Below are 17,642 nucleotides of genomic sequence, written 5' to 3' on the forward strand. Positions count from 1 at the left end.
TAGGTGAAAGGGAGTTTGAGGCTATCAAAGATACAGGCATTCAAAAGAACAAAGAAAAAAATACAGTACATAGTAACCAGAAGTTACTAATGTCCCTTCAGGAGACAATTCTAAACGGTTCAGAAATCTCAGTTCTCAAAGCAAATACAAAGAGCATAGGGAAACATCACCCTATGGTAGAAAAAAATTGTTCTTTATGCAATGTAACCAAAAAAGCCTGATCTCTTATGAGTTGGGTCAGATACTGAGTTCATAAGGATTATATGGCTTGTAGTGAAAACTGGCATCACACTGCAGCCCTTCCTTCGCTCCAGATCAAGAAGTTCTCTCTTCTGTACCCATTCATTTACTTTCATTAATAAAACCCATGGAGTTATTTTCAGATTTGTACTCCATCAAAGTTCTTTGAAACTGACCAGCAGACTCAGAGAAGGACTGAATACACAGAAAGCACTCCTGTCAGTGTTTTCTCAGCAAATTATGTTCAAAATAAGTTATACGCCACTTTTGCCCTCTCTGTGTACATTTGACACTCACTTTTGATTAACCACATCTGAAAGTGGGATAAAGAATATAACACCCATCTCCAAAGTATCATACCGTACTGGAAACAACCCTTGGAGAAACAGACTCCAGAAATGATAACCCACATCATATATAAAATTCACAGGACTAGATGCTGTGTAATGAAAAATAAATATATGTATTTATTTATAATATATAATTTATAAGATACATATTTACAAGATAAATCATACTCGTCCAGTGGTCTTATTAGAACTGGTAGGTCATTTGGCAGCATCTTGTTACAGTTATAAAAGTTCTATAATGTCACTTAGAGACAAGACAAAATGGGCATAAACTGAAACAAAAGAGGTTCTTAGTAAAAGTACAGACTTTTTCAACATGAGAAGAATCAGGCATTCACCACAAGAACACTGAAGACTTCTCAAAGGCTGTACACTGCATCCATCCATGTTGATTTTCAAGGCCCAAATGGATAAACCCTGAGCAACCTGAACTGATCTCACAGCTGACTGCTTTAGGCAGGAGGTTGGACTAGATGACTTCCTCCTAAGGACCCCTCTAATCTGAATTATCATAGATTCTACTTGGAAAACCTTAATTCATAACATCTCTCTACTTTAATTTGTAAAGCGAAACATTTTAAACTTAAAATATACTTAGATAAAATGTAAATTCTGGCATGCTTTATTGCTAACAAAATGTCTTTATTATCTGTGCCAAACAAATATAATTTATTAGTGCTCCTTTTGCTGTGGTATACTAATTACATGAACTTATTGTTAGACTTCTAGAAAATCTAGAGGAGACAAACATATAAAGAAGTATTTTCTTTAGTTGATCTGTAAAGTCTAGACAATTTTCAACCATTCATGAAATATCAAATTCCTATGTGCCTTTATGGGTTTAAAACACTTAAGCATAAAAATCATAACCAAATGTTAATCTGTAGGGTTTCTCACCACTATGCAGCATATCTGATAGAAAAAAGATCGCAGAAAAATTGGTATCATACTCCCAGCCATTACAAAGTCTTTCTTTTCAGTAGCTACACTCTAATGCATCGAATTCTTTAAAAAATAATAATTAAAAAAACTCTTCTTTTTGCTGGATCATTTCAGAGATTCACTTAGACAGCAGTCAAAGAAACACCAGAATCATTTCAAACAGTTGCAGCCTTCAGGATAGAATTGAAGTGACTGGGAGGCAGAAAGCTATCAAAATGCATCTGTCCTTTTATATTCACGAGGATTAAGGAATAGAATTTTTGAAATTTATCATTTTAAAAAGAAAAGTGTTGATTTAATTCAGTTTTCTAATGCAGACACACATCGTTTGGGAAATTATAAATCAAGCGTGCTACCTGGAGATACTTCCTCTTTCTGTCTTACAGTATGATCCTTTGTGAATTTAACCCTCTGGTGAGCTCTGATGCAGGTCTTGCACAACCATTCCACACATTCCACGCAAAAACCATTAGCTTCTGCATTGTCTTCACAGCTTGTACAGACCTGACATGAGGAAAAAAGGTAGCTATTAAAATATACATGAAATACACATACAAGCTATTGTTCATATATCTTCAGTGCACTTTTATAGTTCTCCTAAAATAGTGAAATGAGAACAGAAAACTGCCTGAGGTACAGGAATACTATAAATAACTAAATAAGTGTAATTGAATGTGACTTCTCGAATAAAACGGTCATTTTGTCAGTGTTGCTCTAAAACATTTACCTGCCACGATAAAAATCCAACCATTACTTTCTACCTGACACTGCACACTTGTGTGACGTGTGATGTTTACTACAGAAAATATTTCACAGGAGCATATTGTAAAGACAGCACACAATCAGCACTGCTCTGAATTTAGAAGACTCTCAGTTCACATGGAAGCTTTAATTTTAGTTTCTGTTCATCTACTTAGTGTTTCAGGAAATACCTACAGTATTAAACAGAAGGGTTCTTCTCAAGAATCTCTGCATCACCATTTAAAGACAGCATTCCAGTTAAGCTTATCAGTAAAGCTACCCTTGAATAGATTTTCAAACAATGTGTTAACAGTTTTCAACTGTGGCCTCTGGACTAAACCCAAAAGATCTAGGAAAAGGTAATTAAGGAAAAAACACCTGATAGCAGACCAAAACGTCTCTGTGCACAGTCAATATATCCATAAGAAAGATATCCTATGGATCCACCATTTGAACAACAGGTTAAAAATTATGAATGATGGCCAACACTTTACATGTTCATAATATTATTTAATTTTTAAGTCCTCCTTTACAATATGCCTGCAGTCATATCTTTAAAGGCTTTCTGGTGGTAACAATAATGAACATGCTTATGCAGATACTTGTAGGCAACTACCATCCATTTCTATCAATGTTTAGCACTGCTGCAAACAAAAGCTTCAAGGTCTCTGAAGATCACTACATCCTGCAGATCCCACCAACAGAATTATGCTAGAGGAGCAACGGGGACAACATTTATATATTAGTTTAGTTTTCAGGTGGATTAAAAAAAACAGTCCACCTTCTGCACCCCCACAAGATAAATATAGCTTAAAGCAGAAGCAACTATTTATATCCTATGCAGATAGCTAACATATACTTAGAACTATGTCCCAGTTTGCAACTTCAAAAAAACAAGGAATATTAGCACAAAAGAGGTGAACTGACTTGCCTTAGGCCACATAACAAGTTACTGACAGGACTGGAATTTGAACATATGAGTTCCAGATCCCCAGCGCTGTGCTTATTCTTCTGGATCATGTTGCCTCTCAAAGCAAATATCTTCTGAGAAATGAAGTTACAACGCAAGGGTTGTAGACCCCTCTTGTTGTCACTTGGAGTTTGAGGCAGTTCATTTTCATTAAAGGTGACCTGCAAAGGAAAAAAAATTGGGCTTGTGCCCCTTTTTCTGTTTCTTTACAAAAAGGAGGCCTGAAAATTTTTTATTTTAAAACCATTTTTTAGAAAAAGTTTTTCCCATCATCTCTTTGAAAATAAAAAATTTAGACCTATCTAAACCAGGGGTATAGGGAAAAATATCGAAGTCAGGACAAATTAAAAAAAAAGTTACAAAAATGGAAGTAAAACAGTTAAAGGAAGTGAATGAAAGAGTAAGTAAAATTTTCAACTTCCTGGTTAAGTTGTAATTTCAGTAACGTTTTGGAAAAAAAGTATTCATGCAGCAGTGCTGAATCCTTAAGAAAAAACATTTAGAACAAGCATGTATCACTTAGGCATTAATTCAATATTATATTTTCTCTGACAGCAAATCCCATGAATGAAATTCTCTCCCTTCTTTTTCACTTGTCTCCTCCTTAAGTGTACTAATGCAACCTTTTGCAAGACTGTGGTGTAAAACCTGATTCATTACATCATTGTAGTCCAACGATCAGTTACATCAGCACTACTTATTGTGTAGAGAACCACTGCAAGACAAGAAGTTTTTAATAACTTGTTGCCAGAGAAGTATTATCATGCTATGCCCCTCGATTGCCCAGAGGTGTTTTTGCAAATTTAGAGAGTAAGAGATTGGACTTTTTTTTTCCACTAGAAAAAAACTGTGAAAACCAAATAAGCAAATAAACAGTAAAAAAAAAATCTTTCAGGCATTTTTAAAGTCAAAGAAGCAAAACAAAAACAAAATGGTGGAAAACCAAATAGTATTAAAAAAAGGCAAAAAAAGAAATGTACTACATCCTTTCCAGGTCACCTTTAGCAAACTTAGGCAGATAAATTTGATATGTCAGGCCGTTTATGTGATCTCAAAGGATTTCAGGAATTAATAATTCTTTTTAGATTCCAAGATCTTTGTCTATGCTCTTCTTTCTATATGAATTGTTTTGCAAGTGGTTTGACCTGCTATAGTTAGAAACAGATGAAGACTGATTCAATAACCAATAATCATGTGCTGTGAAATGAACTGAAACTCCTTCTTTTATGGTCCAAAAATTTACATATTACAACTTTATACTCGTCAAATCCACCAAGTGGAAGAGAGACACATTTCTAAAGTTTTTCACAGACATCATAACTCATGCTGTTACGCATTCCAGGTAGAAATATTAGATTTGCTTCTACCCACTTCTAATTTTAAAAAACCCTTTTCAGATACAAGTTAGACTTTTCCTAGAACTCCTGGTTATTAGAAAAAAAACATGTAGTTAAAGTACATGGAAGTATAATTACTGAAAATATTTGCTATACTCTTACAAAACCTAAAACTTATTTCACTTTTTTTTTTTTTTTTGACTCACACAAGCACTCCTTTAGTGATTTCAAAGAAAACTCTCCCTAGCTAACCTGTAAATCTTCATTCTGGTTAGACAGATTTATTTTTAATTGAGTTTTCCTTCTAATTATGTCTAATTCAGTTACTAATTTTAGTATTTATAACCCTGGGAAATGTTCATTCAGCCTTCATTCAATTTTAATGAAAGCTAAAATTACTCAGCATGTTGCAGGTAGGTTGCTATTTTTTTTCTGTTATAAAGCTTGTTAGTTACTTAAAGACAGATTGGCATGCAGGAGTCGAGGTAACAGAGCTGTCGTCCTAGCCGCTACTCATCTAACTAGCTATAATTTGAATATCAAAGAAATTAAATAACCAAAGGTTTCTGAGTTTCAAAAGAATAGAGGAAAGCAGACCATAGGAACATTCAGTGAACTAATATTCCAAGTATTAATTACTACAGTATAAATTAGAGGCAATAGCAACCTCTATTAGATCCAAAAAAGCGTCGGTGCCAAAAGTGATGTAGCTATTTCTTGGCACACACAAAATCAGCACAGACAGCACCTTCTTTTGGGGACTTTCTCACCCATATGTAACCCTAAATAAAAACCATACATATCCTGACATCTAAAATGCATGAACCCTAAGCAACATATACTACATTCCCTAAAAGCCCATCAACAGCTGTCTCTCTTTTAAGTGCATCACAGCCATGTTGTGACTCTTCCTCAGTCAATTATCCACTTAGACCAGTGGCTTTCAAAGATGTTTTCACCACAGCTACAGCTTTAAGATATATAGCATACTAGTTCTTCTTTAGAAGAATACGTGGTGGCTATTTGGCACCATACAAGTTCCTGAATTATCCTGACAGCACTGAGGTTGCTGGATACTCCATCAAAAAAAGCTTTTGATACCCCGTGGCCCACAGAAGTATATCCATTTTTCATGATTACGCTCAACTTCAAAAAATATAAAGGACCCTTCTTGAACTTTCTATTCCTTATCCAAGACGCAAAGGTCTCAATTAAAGGGGGGGGGGAAGTGAGGAGAACAACACTATTCATTATTTTGCCACTAAAACCAGGCAGAACAATTCTACTTCTATCACTACTCCCCAGAGAAGTATCTTACATAGCCTGTTATATAACTAAGCTAGAGGTTATGGCGTAAGCCCCAGATTAAAAATAAAAAATAAAAAAATCAGGACTAACTCTGCATAACGAAGTTATTTATCTTGCTTTCTTCCTAACTGAAGTCACTAAGAAGTTAACACGATCAAATTTTCAGTGCAACAAGGGCTATTAATTTTCTTCAGTCTTACTGGTAGAGTATCAGAAGACTTTAAATCTCACAGCCATCTCTGAAAACACTGCTCTTTCCACACTGCAACTAAAATGAAAAAAAAAAACCCTTCAAACTATCCTACATTAAGAGAACATAGACATACTGCTCATACTTCCAGAGACTCCCAATTAAATTTCAGTTTCAGCTAAGTTTCTCAGAAATAAAGTTGAAACTGAATAGAGTTGAAAAATGCCTTATAAACTGAAGATGGTTAAATGTTTTTTGGAGACGTAAGTCCTCTTTCTTGGAGATGATAAAATGTGTGCCTTTAATGACCAGTGACATAGTACCACAAACCCAACTGGGTATTTTCATCTGTTCTTAAGACACATACCCATTCATACAGGCAAGCACAAATTTCAGCTAAGCTGCCAAACAAGCAGACTACACAATAGAGGATCTCTAAGAAGCCATCCCCAAAACAACTAGATCAAGAGCCAATGATACATTTCCCTTGGAAAGGAAAATGAAATACATTTTCTAAATACAAGTTCTTAAAGGCCACAATGCAAGTGTTAGGGGATTAGCTTAAAATGCACACCACATTGATGTAGTAACCTTTTGTATTGTTATTACAAAGAATGCAGCAACATATAAAGAACCTGAATCGTCTGCAAGAAGTTCCTGGAGTTTAATAAAAAGTTTATGAGTAAAGAGATCTTACTAGCTAAAAATGAGACATACTACTTATCGCTGCGTTTTGTTAAGAAAAATAAAGTTGATTTTACTAGAGGATTCTAGTTCACATGGGGATTTCTTGACACAGTGTCCTTCAGGTCTCTGCATCAAAGACTGATGGAAGTGTCCTGTTCGAAGTCTAGAAATTCCCATTCTAATACCTATTTCTTACACGTAGCTTCCATTATCACAATGCAATTTTATACTAATAGTTAAAAATTGTTTAGAATTAGAACTTTCTTCTTAACACATACTTTATTTTAATTGATTTTCTAGAGTAGCTACTCCATGTGATGACTAAGTACTTCAAGTCTTTTTCTGCATACGAACAGCAAAAAGGCCATGCAGCAAGAAGCCAAGGACATGCATACACATCCAAAAAGTGTTAACTTGATTACACGCTAATGCACTTACCTGATTTGATTTTTCTACTGTGCTACTGGGAACCTCTGTGGTATCCTTCACAAAAAAGTTATCTATGATGTGTCTCTCTGCACATTCCTGACCACAAATTGGACAGCGGATAACACCAACTGGGGGGGGAGAAAAAAATATCTGATTATGTTTGCATAACATAAGATTTATCAAATAACTTCAAAGACAGCTTGTAAGGATAAATACTTTGAAAGTCAGTAGTAATACTTTTCTATCAATAACATCTGAGTAAAAAGAAGTTAATTCTCATTCATCACTGAAGGAACATTTTACCTGTTATTCCCTAATGATATAGTCTTTTAACCAAGGTCAAGCATCTGTGTTTCATTCCTACATACAGTTTGCTTTAATCTTTTAGAAAATTAATTCATTTTCTTCTAAAGGGAATGTATTCCCATTGACAGTTTGTTGTTATAGAATGGATTAAAGTAAACATTCATTAATGTGAAGTATTCATTAGTGACAGCGAGCAGTTTTACACACACCAGCAGTGTGACATGACGGTCTTCCAGCTATGTAATGAGAAAAACTGAAACGCAGTACATTTGAAGTAAAGGGAAATAATATAGAGGAGAAACAGGCCTGTATTAACATAATGACTACCTTAATAAAAAGCAAGGAGAAGCAAGAGAGAGACAGGAGTAAGTGAGCAAGGTCCTCTCCCTCCTCTCTTCTTCAAGACAAATTGAGGAACCACTCTAAGAGCTGACAAACCAATAACTCAAAGGATTAAACAATTAACAGTTTTCCCTTAAGAGGAAAAAAAAGGACAGTCACGCTCAGAGCCTGAGGCCCAACAGTGAGTAAACTACATTGATGAAGAGAAGATCTGCAGAAACACTGTTTACAAAAGACACCTTTCCTAGATGCCAAGACAACAGAATGTCTTATTAGCACCAGGACATGTTTATTTTCTAAGAAAATTTCTTAAATGCTGGCATTAACATCTTGCTTTAAGAAAATTATCTTCTCATCACTGTCATTGCAACCAAAAGGAAAAGAATGGAAACTAAGTTAGGCTGAAATAATCACTTCCTCACAAGAGGAGCAGAGGGGCAGGCGCTGAGCTCTGCTCTCTGGGGACAGCGACAGGACCCAAGGGAACAGCATGGAGCTGGGACAGGGAGGGTCAGGCTGGGGGTTAGGGAAAGGTTCTGCACCCAGAGGGTGGTCGGGCACTGGAGTGAACTTCTTGAACTGATGCAGTTGAGGGATTTGGACAACGCTCTCAGACATATGGGCTGTTTTCTGGGTGGTCCTGCGTGGAACCAGGAGTTGGACTCTATGATCCTTGTGGGTCCCTTCCCAGCTCAGGATATTCTGTGATGACTTAGGATGTGGGAATCATCATCGAAAGCCTATAGCAGAACAGTCATGCGAGTCCAGACTGAGACAGATTCTAGATCTACACCTGCCATTTTAAGAGAAGCATGATTTTAGGACCTTAACAATGGTTGGAGGCACTGTTTAATCAATGAAATGAAATGAAATAAAATGAAATAAAATAAAATAACACCAATATATAACTAAGCAGTTGCGCATTTAATTAAATTGGCATTGGGCTTAATTTTGTTCCTGTTTCACTTTTACAATAAAATGCGGAAGTGCAGAAACAAACGTTTCACTTTCTGAAGAAGAATTTAATTCCCATGTTTCACACAAGATTTAGATAACTTTTTCAACAGTGTTACTGTAATAACACGTCAGATGTAACGGGTCAACTCACTATAAAGGGGTGCTCTAGAAGTCCACTAGTTTTACTTGATTAGCTCTTCATTCCTGAAATTTAGCCAGCAGCTTTCTACTTATGTACAAGGCATTTCATTTTCATCTGAAAGGCTACGATGCTAAGGCTGTTTTTATTATAATTGCCATTTTGCCAGTCTGTTTCAACACATATCAGTGCAGTTTTCTTTGATATACATATTCTATATTTGTGCTAAAACTTTTGCAACTTTTTTAATACCATGATCATGAAGGATAATCAAGAAATCCAATTATGGTAGGCCAGGTAGTTAATAGAACTCCAAATGCTGAATTTCTCCTTTTATTAAGCAAATCAATTTACCATAGGCAAGAGTGAACAAATCTCGTAATACAATACACAAGCTACATACTTGCTGAGCAAGACTTAAAAAAAACAAACAAACAAAAAAACCAACATTGTTACAGTGCCTATTACAAACCACCCTCTGTTCCCCCATTGCTCATTCCTGACCCCGACACAGCATAGGACTCTTGGCAAGTGACTGAGGGTCTGTGCACGTGTTTGGAAGCAGGGTAGAGAGAGAATCAGACTGGCAAACTGATTTAGCCATGGGTATATTTCTCCTGTTCTCCCAAGCTTCACCTCCAACCTCCCAATTTGCTACACTGACCAAACACTAACTACTCCTTATGCTAAAGCAACACGAGAAGCAGCTCAAGTATGGAAAAGTGCCAGTACTACAGTGGAAGATTAAATATGGAACCTTCAAAACAGACCAGCTTGAATTGAAAATGTGAAGACAGGGGACAAGTTATAAAATGTGCTAACTACCTGTGTTAGAACCAACACCAGAGCACTTAGTTAACTCTGCTGTACAGTACGAATAACAACAGTGGTCCCTTTCTGGCACGCAGAGATACCTGCTATGCACTTTAGCACCGGTACCAAATATTTCATTTGCATTTACACTGATTGAATATTGCCAACTGTAAGTTCAAGAGATTGCGTAGAGATACAAGACTAAGATGGTAGAAAGAGATGAGGAAAGTGGCCCACACCTGTCAAAGTCCTCTTGAAAAGTTTTTCTCGAGTTCCTTATGCTGTCTAGCCCATCAGCTGGTAGTTTCTCTGCGGTAACATATTTAAAGGGTTAAAAAAAAAAAGAAAAAAAAAGCACTGCACAGCAGCTGTGAAAGGGGAGGGAGAAAAACCGTGAGAAACAACCCTGCAGACATCAAGGTCAGTGCAAGGTCAGTGGAAGGAAGGGGTGGAGGACGTGCTCCAGGCACCAGAGCAAAGATTTCTCTCTAGCCTGTGGAGAAGACCATGGTGAAGCAGGTTGCTCCCCTGCAGCCCTGAGAGGACCACGCTGGAGGAGAGGTCCACCCTGCAGCTCATGGAGGACCCCACGCTGCAGCTGGTGGACATGCCCTGAGGGAAGCTGCAGCACACTGGAGCAGGCCCCTGGCCAGAACAGCAGCCCAAAGGGGACCCACAACGGAGCAGTCTGATCCTGAAGGACTGTACCCTGTGGGAAGAACAGGAGCAGATCATGGAGAACTGCATCCTGTGAGAGGGATCCCACACTCAAGCAGGGGAAAGTGTGAGGTGGAAGGAGTGACAGAGAAGAACTGCCCACAAGCCCCACTCCCCAGGACAGGCCTGAGAGGTGGGCCTGCATGAACCTTGTGAAATTCAACAGGGCCAAGTGCAAGGCCCTGCATCTGGGTCAGGGCAATCCCAAACATCAGGACAGACCGGGGGATGAATGGACTGAGTGCAGCCCTGCAGGGCAGGACTTGGCAATTTCGGTGGATTAAAAATTGGACGCAAGACAGCAACGTGCGCTTGCAGTGCAGAAAGCCAACTGTATTCTGGGCTGCATCAAAAGAAGCGTGGCCAGCAGGTCAAGGGAGACGATTTTCTCCCTCCACTCCACTCATGAGACGCAGAAAAAGATGGAGAACTTTTTACAAAGGCATCATGATAAGGCAAGGGGTAACAGTTTTAAACTAAGAAAGGGTAGATTTAGCTTAGACATTTGGAAGAAATTCTTTACTCATAGGGTGGTGAGGCACTGGAACAGGTTGCCCAGAGAAGCTCTTGGTGCCCCATCCCTGGAAGTGCTCATGACCAGGTTGGATGAGGGTTTGGGCAACCCCATGGCATGGGGGTTGGAACTAGTTGATCTTTAAAGGTCCTTTCCAACCCAATCCATTCTGTGATTCTATTCTATGATAAAATATTTTGCACGTACAGCGATGGTCTGACAAAGGAGTTGGATGCATGCATGCTTTGAAAGCCCTTTTTCTCATCCAGTTTTCATGTATGAAGGCTTAACTCACAGAACGGACAGGCATCCGCTTCTAGATCTGACGGCAGTAACAAAACAGGACACTGCACGCATGAACGATTATTGTTCTCCCCAGCCTACTAAGAGACTTGATAAAAGAGTTTCACTTCTTTTGCTGTATAAAGCCGTAACTCACAAACAGTATTAAGCCAGATGGATGAAGCAAACATAGGAGTGCACATCCAAGCCTTTTGCTAACAATCCAACAGGTGTTGTAGCAAGCAATTAACTCTAACTTTTTTTGAACAACCTAAAGGACAATGATATTTTCCACAGACTCTCATTTGTATTTTATCAATTACAATAACACACAGGAAGAAGAAATGCAACAGAAAGACAGGTTTATACAGTCCCAGCATTTTCTTACTACATTCCATGTATGTAGTTGCTCTTAATGTTCATGGGTATACCATTTTCCCATAAGCATTTAATTACATTTTAAACTGTTCCTTAAGCACACATAGAATGCCACTCCTAAATTAACCTCTGTAATAATTAACATTTCCTCCACCAAGTCCCTCTGCAAGATACTCTCCTAGTGTTACACTGAATCTTTTTTTTTTTTCCTAGCACTTTGGTTTGGAAGTAATCATGCAATAGATTTCTAATCATGCTTTATTTTATTGCAGACACTTCCTTCCTCTTGTTTCAAGACACTTGCTTCCTGAATTGTGCCACCATTTATTTCAGTGCTTTCAGGGCCGGGAACCCTAGCTATTATACTACGTTCTGTTCAAGTAGATTCAGATTCTGAGTAGTAGGATATTAAAAGCCATTCAGTTGATTTCCATATATAAATTGGTAAGAAAAACAATTCTGTTGAAACTATAGGAGAAGCATACTATGCCATAAAAATAGGAACTACTTTACTGTTTTAAAGGAAAGAAAAAATCCTCAAATTATTTTGCTGCCCTCTCCCCCCCCCCCCCCCCAAAAGGAATAAAGGCAAAAGAGAACAAAATCTGGAAAGTTGCAGCACAGTATATTATTAACTCACACACTATGGAATAATATCATGAACTTTCACTAATCCAAAAATTATTTCTGTAACTGATAATTACTACACTAAGTACATATTCTGCAGGCACATTACCAAGTCAGCCAAAACCCTGTATATAGAAGAAAAAAAAAAGGTCACACAGTATCTTTAAATAAACATTGCCAGAGCAGTTGTAATGCAGCAGCATCAGAAACAGTATCAGAATCGACTTGGCGTTTTGGCTAATGCTGTTCAGGTTAAGTGCACTCCTTGATGGTGCAACTCTACTGTTTATCCTGATTAAATTTGCATTAGGGGGAAAATTTCTTTAATTCCACATAAAGTTCTGATGCTCAATTCATTCTTGACCCAATCTAAAGAGCTTTGAGATATTTTTGAGTGAATTGTACAATACAGTCAGGAGGCTTCCAAGAGCAAATTATTTTTAGTAAGCAGCAAAATAATTCCCCTTCCTGAAGATACTCTGAAGACTTGCTAAGATAGCTACTTGCTAGAAATAAGAAGTTGATACTTGGTATATTTATGGTCCTTTCTTTTCCTAATGCCTGGTGTTGCACCATACTCTAGAGAAAGAGGGAACCTCTGAGAACCAGATCTAGTATTAGAAGAGGAAATGTGCCAGGGTCTAACTACCTTTCTTACTACTCCTTGAGGTGCGTGGAGGTGGGGAATTACACATGGGTGACATCACATTTTCCTAACATCATCTCAAGTAGCATCACCCTCCATCATTCATCTACCTCCAGCAGTTTAAAGAGAACAAACATCAGAAAGGATTCATGCAGAGGTGACCCCAGCGCAGTAGAGCAGCTACAGGACTAGTTAGCCAGGGACTTTCAGACAGGATCATTCTATTTTTGACTGGACTTTCCCCTCCCTCATTACCTCTTTGTTTCAAACCCTCTGTTTCTCTCCCAACCTCACGTCCAGCTTCAGTCAGTTTGCAACAGATTTGCCACCCCTTCTTCCAGTCTAGAATACTATCTCCTACCAAACCTCATTTCACAGAAGATCACAGAATCACAGAATTTTCTCTAGGGGTAACAAGAAATCTGTTTTTTGGTTCTAACTGCTGTCTATATAATTCACATCAAATGCAATCCATTGCTTCCATCCCTTTACTGCCCATTGCATCAAATACAGGGGGAAATAGAAGCAAGAAAAACCCACGGAATTCATCTGTAAAGTAACTGGAAATTTCAGTGGATTTGGGCCTGAAGCAGTGTAAAGTTTAGTGGACATGACCAAGAAAACAAGTATAAATGTTTGAGGAGTAGAGAGTGCACTAGAAAACCATGTATGGTTAAAAATAGTTAAGGTTCCTATGTAGTCTTAGCCCTTAATGAACCTTCAAAAAGGATAGCACTGCAAGGAATAAGATAATATGCATTAGAATACCTTTCACAATCCCATTTTACACAGGCTATAGCTTTCAGATTTCGGAAACCCAATAAGAACTGCATAGCTTGCTTTCCTTTAATAACCAGCTATCACACAAGTAACTTCAGTCAAAGATATAAAGCAAACCAAAGAAATTCACTGTCTATCAAAAAGGAAGGAAGGCTTGAAACTGATTCTCCTCGTCTCTGTACAATGTCGTAAGCTAGGGGAAATCCTAAAGCAAGGCAGTCAGTCCATTGAGCTTTGAGAGTAACTATTTTCAGTGTGTCAATTTGTTTGTGTCTATGAAACTAGTGCAGGGGGATTTTAGAAGTATACTTCCATGTTTATTCTTGCTTAGAGGAATGAAGTCCTCAAGTGTCAGGGTTTATTTTTATCAAAATAAGTTTTTGATAGTATTTTTTTTCTGTATTTTTTTTTTTGTTTTTTAAACAGAACAAGCATTTGCAGAGTGCTCAGACAAGCAGGTGGAAGCATTTTACTTAACTTGGGAGAAGTTCCATTGTGATTTTCATGAGGATGGTAAAGCAGCATTAAGTGATCAGACCCTACATTTTCCACCTACTCCTCTGTACCAGGAAGAGTTCATGCAGTTCTACAGTGAGCTGGATCCTGGATCAAGAGAACATGGCTCTTGAGGTAGAGGAGCCAAAGGGAAGACATGGCCACCCCTTTTTAGCGGTTGCATCCACATATATAAAATGAAGCAACCACAGAACCTTGGATTCAGACTGTGCTTGAACCAGGCCTGGACACCACATCGCTAACAAAAGTAACAATGCTGGCTCTGCTGCCCCTTCATTTCCGCCCCACGCCAACCTCTCTTGTGTCATTAGCAAGATTTATGCTGCCATGTGGTGAAATGGATTGGGGAATGCAATGTGGATTGATTGGTGGGTGTCAAGAGGGAGAGTTAGTTTCCAGTGCAACAGTTCCCACTTGCTGCTGACTCCCAGTGCTGTATGACTCTTCAAGGAATGCTAGCCTACATTTTAGAAGTGGAAGGGAAACCACAGAACATTCTTGCACTTTTTCACAAGCCGTGCACTGCATCCACAGTAATGCCATCTCAAGCCACTCAGCAGAATGGATTTGAGGCATACATTGTATTATTTCCAACTCAGTTCTCAATTTCCTGGGAGTACATTGCAGACTACTGAAGCATTCTGAGACAATAGGAAGAGACGGCTCTGGTCTGACCCAGTTTCAGCTCGTTTATATCTTCACTGTAATGAACAGGTTCCAGAGCCAATTTAGTAAAGGCACTGGATAATCATCTGTAGATCCAGAACGGTATTTCTGTTTGTAGATGCAAAGTGTTTGCTAAAAGAGGTCTTAACAGTTCCCTTTATTCAGCATAGATCAGTCAAAAAAAAAAAAAGTTTTGTGAAAAGGAGCTCTCTTTATTAAATAGAGCACTTGGAAGCAGCTGGTAACTAATCTTGCCTAAAATGACACAGTCATTACAGAATAAATTAATTAGGCTTGCATAAGGCAATTTTCCCTCAGTTTTTACAGAAGTTTTCTTTGAAATTTTAACTATAGAAATTTCAGAACAGAAAATACTAATAGTGAGTCACACGCAGTTAAGATTTTTTTCAAATGTGCAGGCTAGTTAACATTAAGAGAAGGTATTTTAGAGACTGAAGACAGTGCCAGCTAGAAGATTTATAGCACAGCTACACCGAAAATTAGGGCATTTCAATTATGACCTACGGAATGTTTTCTCCTCTTGCTGTGTAGATACACACCATTAATATTTTCAAGGTTTTTCATTAAAAATGCATGGGATTGAGGGTAAACTAGATATATTTACACAGGTCATGTTTTTCTGTTAAAAACAAACATTTAAAAAACTTAATTCGAGAGATGGTACCATGTGCAATAAAGTCTGAACCGATTTTAAAAATAATTACTGCTTTCCTCTCATTTCTCATTAAGCCAATACGGGTGCTGCAAAATTGGCAACTTCTTCAAACCAGTTTGTTCCAGAAAAAGCTGCTCCTGTCTAGTTCTGACAGCCTGCTGCTGCTACTGGAAGGGAGATAGGTTAAACCAACCAGCAAGCACATCTCCAGGGGAAACCAGCACTTACTGCCAAACCATAAACATTTATACCAACCACAAATCAAGCAGATAAGTTTATTAAAATCCAAATGCTTTATTTACCACCCTCTAAAAGGTAAATAGGTGAAAAAAAGACAAAGACTACTATATTTAATCCCCCCTCTGGAAGAGTGTTACAGGCCAGTTTTTATGCTGCAGTGCATTGACTTTCTTGGAAAGCACTGCAGAGCTGAATTAAAATATTTCAGCTGCTCTGTGAAATGGTTCATTGTTTTTGCCGTACGTGCCCAATCTTCAAACGTTTCAGATACAACATACTAGACTTCATCAAATTGTAAATTTTACGAGGGCTGATGACCACTTCTTAATATCTTCGGAAATTCTGAACGGAGAGTTTACACCCACATCCACGGCTGTCCAATGTATTGCCTCCAACAATATAATAAGAAGTGCCATAATGGTAACAAAGGGAAATACTGCTATTGTGGGACAGATAATATTTAAGTACAAAATTACGAATAGAAAACACCTCATTGCCTTGCAACGGACATGCTTAAATGATGATGCAGAAGCTGTGAACAATTATGCCAATTTTCATTGCTGACTGTGGCAAGCATTTCTTTCATCAAAATTAAAATACATTCTTTCAAGTACTGACATTGACAAGTATTTCCAACTTACATTTAGGAGATATATAATGAATTTCAGTATACAATATGAAGTAATATGCAAGGATTTTTACGATTCAGTGACATTCTTCCATTTTTTCTGAGCAGCACAGCAACTTGAAAATATAAATACTAACATTTTGAAAGAGGCTTTGATACTGTCCACATATATACATTCTACTGAAATACAATTTTGCAGACACACTAGGTTCCCTTCAGTGCTCGAGCCCATTGTATCCATGTGCTTCTTGAACAAGGAAATTGAAACCTTTCTCCCCAAAGAGCAGAGTGCTAGGATGCTGTTATTACTACTTTAAAAAAAAAAAAAAAAGAGCATCGAGGTAAAAAATTTGTTTTGCCAGAAACTCTGGTAAGGAAATAGATCCCACACTGGAGTTGTGAGCATGACACTGCTAGTAGTCATTTGCTTTTACATAGAAATTTCATAGTCTGATCTTTATCTTTTAGATGTCTCATCTACTACTGACTGATGGTTCAGTAGCTGCACTACAATGCATCTATTATCAGAAATGACAGCTATAAAAAAGTATACAAACAGATGATCATTTGGGCAGCTGAAGCCAGTCATGATCCTAAAAAAATGAAAGCCCTTTTGGAAGACACTCACTGAAGGTATTGGTTCTTTTTAACTCTTTTTTGAAAAGATGAAGTCTATACTCCAACATGCGAACCTTTTCATTGTTTCTCCCAGTTCCTCCATTTAGCCCCCAAACCAAACTACTGTTTTAAAAAATACCATAATGTTCCCATCAACTCTGAGCAGATGTGAAGGTAAAAAAAAAAAGTCTAAAAAGTAACTTTGAAGAATCTGGACCATATTAAGGGATCCACGTTGGAAGCAGTACTGGGAACAATAGGTAAACAGCCTTTAGTTGGAGTATTTCATGAGAAATGTCATCCAAAACAGGAACACTAATACAATTCAAGGTCTTTGGCAAACTTGTCTTACTTCCTCCTCTCTTCTTTGAGTACTCAGATGTACCCTTGCAATCCTTTCTTTCAAGAGTCTTTTCCCATTCTCGATATGATCACCACTGAAGAATGGGAAACTACCTGTCAGGACTTGGGAGAGCAGCTTCTTTGGCCCCCATTTTCAGGCCGCTAGCCTTCTGGGAGCAGCAATTCAGGTGCCTGAATGTACCTAATCTGAGGAGGATATCCTGCCTGGCTTCCAGCTACTATTCCAAAAGGAAATAGGTC

The 17,642-nt window shown here is 37.9% G+C and overlaps 1 protein-coding gene across 2 annotated transcripts in view; it reads right to left on the bottom strand.

Moving 5' to 3' along the window:
• The window catches only part of TRIM24 (tripartite motif containing 24), a 65,104-nt gene that overhangs the window by 34,003 nt on the left and 13,459 nt on the right, over positions 1-17,642 (bottom strand). For both annotated transcript variants that reach the window (XM_083820844.1, XM_083820843.1), the window contains exons 2-3: positions 7,204-7,322; positions 1,889-2,036 (exon numbers count right to left, since the gene is read on the bottom strand). In XM_083820844.1, the coding sequence (XP_083676970.1) occupies positions 1,889-2,036; positions 7,204-7,322 (267 nt within the window). The remainder of the gene's footprint in view (positions 1-1,888; positions 2,037-7,203; positions 7,323-17,642) is intronic.

This window comes from Anser anser, assembly GCF_964211835.1.
Source record: "Anser anser genome assembly, chromosome: 1".
In the NCBI taxonomy this organism is placed as follows: Eukaryota; Metazoa; Chordata; class Aves; order Anseriformes; family Anatidae; genus Anser; species Anser anser.